This window comes from Aquarana catesbeiana, linkage group LG03 (genome assembly GCF_042186555.1).
Source record: "Aquarana catesbeiana isolate 2022-GZ linkage group LG03, ASM4218655v1, whole genome shotgun sequence".
NCBI lineage: Eukaryota > Metazoa > Chordata > Amphibia > Anura > Ranidae > Aquarana > Aquarana catesbeiana.
Window position 1 is genome coordinate 247,655,797 of NC_133326.1, and position 12,281 is coordinate 247,668,077.

Below are 12,281 nucleotides of genomic sequence, written 5' to 3' on the forward strand. Positions count from 1 at the left end.
GCTCGAGATGGCTCTTCCTACCGCTGCGAGTGCTATCGCAGGCCTGCAGGCACCTCCTGCCGACAGGTAAGCCCGCTTAAGATCCGTGTCGATCTTCCTGTCGAGCACATCCCTGAATGTTACCGTGTCTTCTAGCGGGAGAGTAACATGCCTGGCAAGGTGCATCAAGGATGCGTCTACTATCAGAGGGGATACCAGAGGGTTCACTTTAGGCTCCTTGAGTGGGTATAGTTTAAGAAGTCTGTTATTCAGACTAAATTTCTTCTCTGGTCTTTGCCATTCCTCTTTAATCAGGTCATCCAGTTCGTCTATGAATGGAAACGCTTCTGGATCTTTTTTAAGGTGGGGGAAATATTTCCTTTGCTTTGCTTGAACTTCCTGATGTTCCTCCCATCCTATCGCCTCTTTGACCAATTTGACAAACGGTTCTATCAGAGAGAAGTCGAATCCGGCCGATACCTCCAGGCCCTCATTATCAGACAGAGAGTCTTGCTCCCTTGACGTGCTGGCCCGGGCTGGAGAGGCAGTGGTGGAGAAATCCACGTCTGGTATCGAGGCCTGCGGATCTAAGGCCCCAGCGGAATCTCCGGTATCTGAGATTCTTTCTCTTGTGGCCTCCTCTAGACATTTTTGGCAGGCCAGTTTATCCGGGAGAGCCACCGCACCACAAATCCAGCAAGCGTTCGGTGACCTATGGTGAGATCGACCATGTCTGGAATAAGATCTAGAGCGGCTCCTTCTGCGGCTTCCTCTCGAGCAGCTTCTCCTATGGTAGGAACGACTCCGTCTGTGTCTGGAGCGACTTCTTCTATGCGAGGTCTCTCTTTGTCTTGAAGCAGACGTTCCTGAGGACCTGGTAGGGCTGACCAATTTAGGTAGCATTAGTAGTGCTCTCTTTTTTGATCTTCACTACTTACCCTTGTCTTCCCCACCCTTACCTATTAGGCTAGCGGTGATCTACTGGGGCAGCGGTCTCCATGGTGAAGGAGTGGATTGGAAACCTGCAGATATAGTAAAAAGAGATATGCAGAGGGAGCAAGATTTCAAGCTGACAGCTGAGTAAAGGACAAGCCACATACCTTTGTAGAGCGTTTACAGGGAAGAAACAAACTGTCTCAGTTCAGTCATCCAGCAGCAGCAATACACAGTTGACACTGGGCTTTTTAAAACCGCCGCCATCAGCGTTGGACACTCGCGCATGCGCAGTAGCGCCGTGGAACACTCAGCGCCATCTTGGAAGCTGGAAAAGGCAGAGGAGCACCCCGAACGACGCACCGTGCATGCGCGAGAACGCCGAGGACGCTTGGCACCCACGGAGGGCAGTATGGAGGAGAACAGAGCCCAGCAGACAGGGAAGAAACAACTGGTAGGAAGGAGGAAAGAAGGGGGAGTTGTGACCGCTGCACACAACTAGTGTGCACAACTAGTTAGTTGTGACCGCTGCACACAACTAAGCCTGTTTAAGGCTTATTTCATGAGGCCAAACTGAGGACTCCCTGGCCATTCCTCCAGCAAGTCTGTTTAAGGCTTTATATGGGCTGCTGCACATGAAGCCTGTTTAAGGCTTATATCGTGGTCAGTCAGAGTGAGAAGAGAGTGCCCCTTAGATCACCAGAGTGGGGCTCCTTCCATTTAGCTCATTTAGAGGCTGTACAAGAAGGACTTCCACCCAGGAGAGGCTAGAACCTGGCTGGGGCGAAGCGGTAAGGGGGTGCTGATCCGTGCGGTCCTGACAGGTGAGGAAAAATAAGAGAATACTGGGACGGGTGTCTACTCATTAATGTATAGCTATGTGGTCCTATCAGGTTGTGGGGGCGGAGTCACAACCCAACGTGTATGCTGCCATGATGCGACAGGAAATTACCTTTTCACCACCTCTGGAAGATTTACCCCCCCTTAATTTTTTGCCATATGGGACTGCGTTGTTTTAACTGACAATTGCACGGTCATGCAACGCTGTACCCAAATAAAATTGATGTCCTTTTTTTCCCCCACAAATAGAGCTTTCTTTTGGTGGTATTTGATCAACACTGGGTTTTTCATTTTTTGCGCTATAAACAAAAAAAGACTGACAATTTTGAAAAAAAAAAACAATATTTTTTACTTTCTGCTATAAAACATATATAATAAAATTTAAAAAAAAAATCTAATTTTTTCATAAATTTAAGCCAATATGTATTCTACATACCGTAGCACAAAAGTTAAAGCATCTACAAACTATGGGATATATACTGGAATTTTTATTTTTATATACTAGTAATGGCAGCGATCAATACCTTATAGCGGGACTGCCTGACACTTTATGGAAACCAGTGACACTAATACAGTGATCAGTGCTAAAAATATTAGGTCACTGATAGAAGATGACAACATTTAAGAAGGGAGGGGATCATGCTCTGCTTTAGTATGTCACAGTACATGTTGGCATTCATGGTTCCCTCAATGAACCGTAGCTCCCCGGTGCTGGCAGCACTCATGCAGCCCCAGACCATGACACTCCCACCATCATGCTTGACTGGAGGCAAGACACACTTGTCTCTTGTCTTTGTACTCACCTGGTTGCCGCCACACACGCTTGACACCATCTGAACCAAATAAGTTTATCTTGGTCTCATCAGACCACAGGATATGGTTCCAGTAATATATGTCCTTAGTCTGCTTGTCTTCAGCAAACTGCGGGCTTTCTTGTGCATCATCTTTAGAAGAGGCTTCCTTCTGGGACGAAAGCTATGCAGCCACCCTGAGCAAAGTGATTTAGTTAAAGCTAAACTCCAGGTAGATTTTACATACAACTATTTTAAGAGCCAGAAGTGAAGAGCCCTTTTTTTCCCCACAATATAGTGATTTTGGTGAGTAGAAGGGAGTTTGGGGTGAATGAACATGCTGTATATTGCAATTAATGGGCCTAAGAAGTTTTTTTTATTTATTTAGCTTATTTAACATCAAAAGCCTATTGAGTATATAAGGTGACAAAGGTGTTGACCCCCTGGAGGCCCTTTTTACGATATGATTGTTGATCTACTTTTGTTTTTTAGAACAGCATAAGCTGGGAGACTGGCTCTCGATCTGACCCAACCCCAAGTGGTCTGTGGCTGGTTAAATTGCGGGATGTTTTCTGCATCCCCTCCTTTTTTCCTCTCCCCATTCTTTATATTCATCCTTTTTTTGGGGGGGGGGGACAGGCCCTAGACATGGGTGGACTTTCCATGCTGTGATTACCATGTTCCATAGCGACCCTATACTTTGGCTCCCTAAATGTCAGGGGCCTGAATGTGCACCAAAAAAGATTACAGGTACTTTACTACATGAATAGAAAAAGGTACATATCCTATATCCCTACAGGAAATTCACTTCAAAGCTTCTTTGGCCCCATGTATGCCCACTAAGTTTTTTTCCACTTGGTATAGGAGCCATAATCCTGTTAAAAAAATCTAGGGGAATAGCAATAGGCTTTCACACTTCTTTACCAGCCTCTGATGTACAATCCATATAGTTACTGATGATGAGGGTAGATTTATTCTACTTAAATGCAAAATATATAACCATGAATTTACATTGGCTAATGTATATGTACCGAATCATGGCTAGGCCACTATGTTATCAGACATTTTTCAGGAAGGAGTGACTGTCCTAGGGGGAGATTTCAGTGTAACCTTGGACCCCATTTTAGATACCGCGGCAGTCAGCCCTCACATTTCAATATCACATTTAATCCGTCTTAAGCGTCAATTTTATTATTTTCAAATTGTTGATCTTTGGCATATGCTACATCCTACTGTAAAGGATTATACATGCTACTCTTCCACTTCTAGTAGACTAAACTACTTTCTTTCCTCACATTGTGTCTTAGACTGGCATCCTAAAACATCAAATAATAGCTAGTTATGGTCAGCAATCTACCTTTCTTTAACCTTCTCTGTTACCTATAAAACCCAGTCAATTTGGAGGCTGATCAAAGCCCTCTTGAAAGATACTTTAACCAGAGCAGCTATTTTGGAGGCAATCTCATCTTTTCTTAAAAATCATGATGATGGTACTACCCCATGTCTTATATAGTGGGAAGTGTGTGTTAACAGAAGTTCTTATATCACATGGTAGCTGCTTGAAGAGAGAGAGAACTTCCACAATATCCTCTTTACTTAGAGATTCAAACTTTAGAAACCCTTCATAAACAGTTCTCAGACATTCTTACTTACAGATTTTGTGACAAAAGAGAGCAGAGCGTCACTCTCTTTTGGACTAAGCGTATCTAAAACATAAAGATTGTGCTCAAAGGTCATTGGTAGGCATTGGCTAGGTCAGTCCGGATTAAACAAATCAGATTATATATTACTAAAATATGTTGCAGAATAACAAATATTTAAAAATTAAGGCATTTCCAGCATTTCAAATGTGCCTTTATTTAGCTTTTTGCCTAGAATTCAGCTTCATAAATAAGAATGTTTACAATTTCATAACAATACATCTGTTATATATGCAAAACAATATGGCACAATCTTCAATAAGAAAATCAAAAGTTACATTTTATCATCTCTCTTAGACAAATGGTAGCATAGCTGGATGAATCCAATTCAAAGGACAGCTTTAACGATGGGTTTGCTGTTTGTAGAATCTCAGATTTTGCCCATTTTTCCCTGCCTTGACTTCGGACATCATCCTCTTCAAAATGTTCATATGACAAATTTCTTGGGTATTTCAGTATATGCCTGTAGCACCCTGGAATATTCAATTGCAGGGGGCCAACTCGAAATTTGCAGAGCTGCAGACCAGCTTTGGCTAGAGCCTCCTTATACCAATGACCAACCCGATTAGAAGGATACTTAATGCTGTGTCCTGGCAAGGGAAGAACTACCTAAAAACAAACATATTTCAGTCTATAAATAAATGAAGACAGAGGTACACAGTAAAACTGTTCCTAACTGTGAAATGTTCTCAGGTTCCACTGCCCTTAAAGCAAAACTATGGCTTTAATTGCTCAAACCAACAACCAGCCCACTCCCTGAAGTCTTTCCAAGGGCGTTTATTTTATTCTTTTAATTGTATACATACACGTTTTGCCATCTTCTAGATGGTCTAGTGATGTCACAGGAGCTGTATGTTCTTTCTCAGCAGTGGCAGGTATTCTTCCTGGACCGAGTGCCACTCACTCACTCACTCACTCACATGAAAGTGAAGCTTTGTCCTGGAGCACTGTGAGCCCAGCCTGTTTTTTGAGGCTTCCCCCAAGGATTTGCCTATGACATGATGCATTCATAGGCAAAGGGCAGAATGAAGTCAGAGTAATTCTGCCTGAAGAGGAATAGCAGTGCTGGACCGAGGTGGAAGCTGTAGACAGCACTGGAGTGTGAAAAAGGTAGGTGCAGCCTGGGCATTTTTTTTTTTACATATGAATCGAGTCAGAAGCCCATCAGGTTGTTTTTTGCCATCTCTGTAACATTTGAGAGATTTCCCTTAACTTCCTGTCCTGTAGACACAACAGAAAGTGAGAGGAAATATCTCGAAAGTGAATTGTGTGACAGTTGTCAAAGGAACAAGTGTGCCCTTTAATACATTTCCCCTCAAGTTCTATTCTTTTGACATTTTGGATTTTCCTCCACTTTATTTTTAGTAATAATGGTTACCAGAACAAATTAAAGGATATGTTCAGCCTTAGAGCATAGTACATGGCACACCCATATTTGGGGCATAACATGTTCCAGCACCTATCCCCCTCTCACCTCGTGTCACGATGGGCAGGGATTCCTCTGCCCCACAGCCACTGTCGCATTTAAAATCAGTGCTGGCTCCGCTCACACAGCCGCATTATTTATTCCCAGGGTTCTGTGAATGAATAAACTACATTGTTTGCCACCATGACAGATGACTTGTAGTACTTAATGGACTGATCAGTGCACTCAGTCAATTCACACTTCTTCCAGGTTTCAAATTGAAAGCCCATACAAAAAGGTACACAACTGTCTGTTTTCCCAGTGCTGGATATTGATGCATTCAGAAGATTGTCATTTTTACATTATATACCATGAAACAAACCTAGTTACCTGATTCATTAAATATACATTGTCTGCCTCTTCTGCTGCTGTGACAGCATGAACCTATTTAAAAAAACAAAAACAAAATTTAGAGTATAGTCAATATACATTGTGAATAAAAAGCACATTCACATTTACAATATCTTGTTGTAAAGGTAGACTTATAATGTAGATCATATATGGAAAGTAGAGACGTCATATGCATCGCGTTCACTAATTTTGAAAATGCTCTATGACAGAATGTATAGCAGTACATGCAAAACACATCTGGATAAGAAAAAAACATTTTTTATGATTCAGGATATTTTGTTCTATGGCTTATAAATTGTTACATTAATAAAACGCGTGTGATGTGACCTCTGGGATCCTCCTTCCTTACGTAGACGGAAAAGATATTGCTATGATAAAACCATTTACTCACTCTATCAGATAGTGAAGATTTCTTATTCTTATCCTGACAGCATAATACCAAGTCTCCTTCCACAGCCTTTAAACCATAAGTAGCCATTCGGTAAGATGCAGCTTCATTCCAGATTTTGCTGCAAAAGGCATGGATGTAGAAGATGCGCATTGAATGCGGAATACTGAGCCAGCATCGAATATATCCTTCATCAGTCATTCCGTACCTATTCAAAGCCCGCAGCATCATCTTTTCTCGTACTTTAAAGTCAGGCATCAATGAAAGAGCACCTTTAGCATCCCCTAAAATAAACATAAGGAATAATTAAAGCTAATGTCCAAACAAAAATTAAAGCCCACCAATCAAGAGTTCAATTTTATGATGAAATATACTATTCACCTGATAAACAGTGGTATTTGTCTTTCAGGAAAATCAAACACATAGTAACAGAATAAAAACAAGAACTACCCATGCTATGGATATACACAAAAAAAATATGAATAATCCAAATTAAACAATGAATGTTAATGTGTAGGGCTGTTGGTGCTATATGCCCGCAACAACTAGATAGGTCCACAGTCACAGCACTGTCCTATGCAAACACCCCCTAAGTGCTACAAATACAGTTGCAATAAAAAGTATGTGAACCCCTTTGGAATGATATGGATTTCTGCACAAATTGGTCATAAAATGTGATCTGAGTCACAACAATAGACAATCAAAGTCTGCTTAAACTAATAACACACAAAGAATTAAATGTTACCATGTTTTTATTGAACACATCACGTAAACATTCACAGTGCAGGTGGAAAAAGTATGTGAACCCCTAGACTAATGAGATCTCCAAGAGCTAATTGGAGTGAGGCGTCAGCCAACTGGAGTCCAATCAATGAGATGAGATTGGAGGTGTTGGTTACAGCTGCCCTGCCCTATAAAAAACACACACCAGTTCTGGGTTTGCTTTTCACAAGAAGCACTGCCTGATGTGAATGATGCCACGCACAAAAGAGCTCTCAGAAGACCTACGATTAAGAATTGTTGACTTGCATAAAGCTGGAAAGGGTTATAAAAGTATCTCCAAAAGCCTTGCTGTTCATCAGTCCACGGTAAGACAAATTGTCTATGAGTGGAGAAAGTTCAGCACTGCTGCTACTCTCCCTAGGAGTGGGCGTCCTGTAAAGATGACTGCAAGAGCACAGCGCAGACTGCTTAGTGAGGTGAAGAAGAATCCTAAAGTGTCAGTTAAAGACTTACAAAAGTCTCTGGCATATGCTAACATCCCTGTTAGCGAATCTACGATACGTAAAACACTAAACAAGAATGAATTTAATGGGAGGATACCACAGAGGAAGCCACTGCTGTATAAAAAAAACATTGCTGCACGTTTACAGTTTGCATATGAGCACCTGGATGTTCCACAGCATGACTGGCAAAATATTCTCTGGACAGATGAAACCAAAGTTGAGTTGTTTGGAAGAAACACATAACAATATATGTGGAGAAAAAGAGGCACAGCACACCAACATCAAAACCTCATCCCAACTGTGAAGTATGGTGGTGGGGGCATCATGGTTTGGGGCTGCTTTGCTGCGTCAGGGCCTGGACGGATTGCTATCATTGAAGGAAAAATGAATTCCCAAGTTCATCAAGACATTTTGCAGGAGAACTTAAGGCCATCTGTCCACCAGCTGAAGCTCAATAGAAGATGGGTGTGCAACAGGACAACGATCCAAAGCATAGAAGTAAATCAACAGAATGGCTTAAACAGAAGAAAATACGCCTTCTGGAGTGGCCCAGTCAGAGTCCTGACCTCAATCCAATTGAGATGCTGTGGCATGAGCTCAAGAAAACGATTCACACCAGACATCCCAAGAATATTGCTGAACTGAAACAGTTCTGTAAAGAGGAATGGTCAAGAATTACTCCGACTGTTGTGCACGTCTGATCTGCAACTACAGGAAACGTTTGGTTGAAGTTATTGCTGCCAAAGGAGGTTCAACCAGTTATTAAATCCAAGGGTTCACATACTTTTTCCACCTGCACTGTGAATGTTTACATGGTGTGTTCAATAAAAACATGGTAACATTTAATTCTTTGTGTGTTTTTAGTTTAAGCAGACTGTGATTGTCTATTGTTGTGACTTAGATGAAGATCAGATCACATTTTATGACCAATTTGTGCAGAAATCCATATCATTCCAAAAGGGTTCACATACTTTTTATTGCAACTGTAAATATATACAATCATCATTTCATAGTAATCAAACATCCATACAAGTGCTAAAAAATCCTATAAAGTGCTTAGTGTCCATGATAAATATTAAATTAATATATATATATATATATATATATATATATATATATATATATATATATATATATATATCACACACACACACACACACAGTATATACACATACATACATACATACATACACACACACACACACACTCATTGGCCACTTTATTGGGTACGCCTGTTCAATTGCTTGGTAACAAAAATTGCTAATTAGCCAATCACATGGCAGCAACTCAATGCATTTAGGCATCTAGACAAAGTGAAGATGACTTGCTGAAGTTCAAAACGAGCATCAGAATGGGGAAGAAAATGGATTTAAGTGACTTTAAACATTGCATGGTTTTTGGTGCCAGACGGGCTGGTCGGAGTATTTCAAAAACTGCTGATCTACTGGGATTTTCACACACAACCATCTCTAGGGTTTACAGAAATGGTCATAGTCAGAAAAAGAGAAAAAAATCCAGTGAGTGGAAGCTGTGTGGAGGAAAATGTGTGTCACAAAATCTGTGCTGTGCCCCCACAGTGTTCCCTCACTCACCAGAGCTTATGGACTCTATGCCCTAGGCATTAAGAGTCATAAACGCTTGTCAGCAAGTCCAGCATGGTTAAGGGCACTCTCTCCCAGTCCCCTTTCACCTTACTCCTTTCTGTCCCTTTCCCACTCCTCCGATGCAGTGTTCTATTTAATCTTGCTCCTCACAGGATAAAAATCTTAACATGCAGAAGGACAGACAAAGAAGAACCCTCCATAGCATAACTCCATTTTATTAATTAAAACAAACAATAAAAACACACTCACATGGAAGCTGGGTATACAAATGCAAACAAAGCCAAACCTGGAAGTGCTTACTGGAGTGAGTTTTATATTTAATAATTTATTTATTACAATAAGTACTTTATAGGATATTGAGCATGTTTATGGATGTTTAATTACTATGAAATACTGATTGTATATATTTATTTGTAGCACTAAAGAATCACCCTTTTTTCCCTATCTGCTGATTGCTATTTTCATCTGCACCATTGGCTTCACTTTGTATCCTGAATGTCTGCCCATACATATGTGATTAGTTTACTGCAAGGGCTGCTGGAAAAAGGGGCCCAGAAACCAGCAGCACCCGAAGAGCCATTGTACTACGTCATGCAACCCAAAACTTGAGAATGTAACTAAACCATACTTTAGATCATTTCTACAGATTTTTCTATCACTGCCTATAACATATAGCAGAAATCTTCCCTCGGTATAGTGATCTCCCTGTAGCACTCATAGTGCACTTGTAGGTTGGGACATTTTGTTAAAGCAGATCAGGAAACTCCTATGACAGGTACTGTTTACAATCCAAAGCCTGTCAGAAGGATCGCACAAGTTTATAAACTGACTGAGAAGGGAAGGGGTAGTTGAATAAGGGTTGCTCTAGCTGCCAAATTTCAAGCTGAATAAGTGGTTACTTCCTGCATGATTTGGAAACAGGGAGTGCTTGTTTGAGAAGTATTATGTTATTCATGTTCAGACCTGAAAGACAGGCATATTACTGAGGACTATACACTGCTTAAAAAGTATTTAGGTTTATGTTCACAGCCTAGCCACAGATTTACTCTAGTAGGAATCTGTCATGACAGATTAATGGAGGCTGCCACTGATGACCCCTCCTTTTGAGAATGTAAATTTCCTGGCTGCCATTCTGTTGCAGACTTCAATGCTGTCTGAGTTTTGCTGACTTGGAGCAAGTATAGAGATAAGGAGTTTTAACACTCATTTACAGCATGCTTGTTCTGGATCTGGAATTTAAAAGTACCAAAGTCAGTCATAGTTAGACATTTTAAGGAGGCCTGTAATGGCAGCCCACAACTTTCTTCCATGAGAGTGTCACTTTAAAAGGAGCCTGGAGTTCAGTTTTAAAACGTAACTCCAATTTTGATTTCTTTTTTTTAATAAATTCCTTATTTAGCAATTCAAGTTATACAAAGAGAGTGGCATCACTATAAGAAAATACAAACATATGAAAAATAACAAATACAGAGTGTTCGATCCCTAGGAAGTACATAAGAGAACATGAAGAACCTGGGGGGAGCAGATGACTCACCTGAGTCATAGAGTAAGAATTCCAGCAAGAGCTATGTCATAGGTATAAACCCACCCAATAGTAAATTCTCAACCGTGGAACTACAAGGTGTGTTTATTGGATTATACCTGAAGTACAGTAGAGCTTATGAATTCTGAAGGTATTTGTCCAAAACTCATGCCAGTAAAACCAACATTTTTCTGGCAGAGTTCTTTGCAGTGTTAAAGGGACAAAGCAAAGCCCTCTACTATTATGTGACATGTGTCAGAGTGGTTTGTCCGAGCTAGTTTGTGATGTCTCTGATATGCAGATCGACTTTTTTAAATATGACAGTGTATTACTTTACTTTTAATAAATTTGAACCTGCATTACTACACTATAAGGCTGTCTGTACACTTTCTATAACTGGAGCATTTATCTTAAATCCTGGAGAAGATACATTGTTGGAAAGGTTAATGGGAGAGTGGCCTCAGGCATTATGCCGGATATCTATTACAGAAGGCCCCAGTGATGTTTGTTTAATAAGTGCTGTTTGAATGCTCAGCTTTTGAGGGTCACCTCCATCTGATAAGCAGCCTTGATACTAACCACTGGTGCCTTTTGGAAGAATATTTCTGCACACAGGATTAGTTTGGTAACTTTCTCTTGCTTTGGAGTTGGTTGCTTTCAACAACTCCTATAATTTTTATTGGGACTTTTTGATGGACCCATTTATATAATCTTCACTCACAGAGGACTGATCTTTCCCTATTTTGTATGGAGTTTTTTATTTTTATATGTAACGCAGGTTGTTTTTTATTCATTATATGTTTAGCACTGCACTTATTCGCATGAATTCTTTTTGATGTGGAATTAACAAATCATGCCAACTGCTTTATATTCTATATTTTTTTAAACACCAGAGACATATTGGTGAGGGAGTCCTCCATTTCCAGTATAATGGATCACAGTTCCTGGTTGCATTGATGAGATGTATGAGAAGGGACCTCATGAATGCCCATCGAGAAAGACAGTTGCAGTGGAGCAGGAATGCAGCTGGGTTATTCCCGTAAGATTGAAAAATGTGGAGGAGTACACCTTGTTGCACCTCCAGCATAAAGGGGAAGTCTGTGGGAAGAACTTATTGAGGTAGGTGGGAACCTAACACCAACTTAATAGAAGCTTAAAGAATATTTCTTGGGTGTTGCTGGCATTAGAACATTCATCTTTGAAGTCAATCATTTTATCTCTTTGGGGCCGGATGAAGGAATATGTCAAATCTGATTCCCACCTCCAGATACAGGAAGGGGTAAATTCTGGTGGTGTATTTAACAGGAGGGTGTAAATGGATAAAGAGTGTGTCGTAGGGGGTCTGTATCCATGCAGAGGTCTTCAAAAGGTGAACTTTGTGTCATGCTGAGAGAGTGTAGTGAAAAGAAAGTGGTGGAGTTGTAGGCCTTTCCAGAACTTTAGTTCAAGGCTCACTATACATTGGACCTCAGAGATCTATTT

The 12,281-nt window shown here is 40.7% G+C and overlaps 1 protein-coding gene across 3 annotated transcripts in view; it reads right to left on the reverse strand.

Moving 5' to 3' along the window:
- Positions 1 to 4,375: 4,375 nt before the first annotated feature.
- Positions 4,376 to 12,281, reverse strand: part of PUS7L (pseudouridine synthase 7 like) — a 37,791-nt gene continuing 29,885 nt past the window's right edge. For all 3 annotated transcript variants that reach the window (XM_073619943.1, XM_073619945.1, XM_073619944.1), the window contains exons 7-9: positions 6,451 to 6,731; positions 6,039 to 6,092; positions 4,376 to 4,852 (exon numbers count right to left, since the gene is read on the reverse strand). In XM_073619943.1, the coding sequence (XP_073476044.1) occupies positions 4,511 to 4,852; positions 6,039 to 6,092; positions 6,451 to 6,731 (677 nt within the window). In that variant the 3' untranslated portion in view covers positions 4,376 to 4,510. The remainder of the gene's footprint in view (positions 4,853 to 6,038; positions 6,093 to 6,450; positions 6,732 to 12,281) is intronic.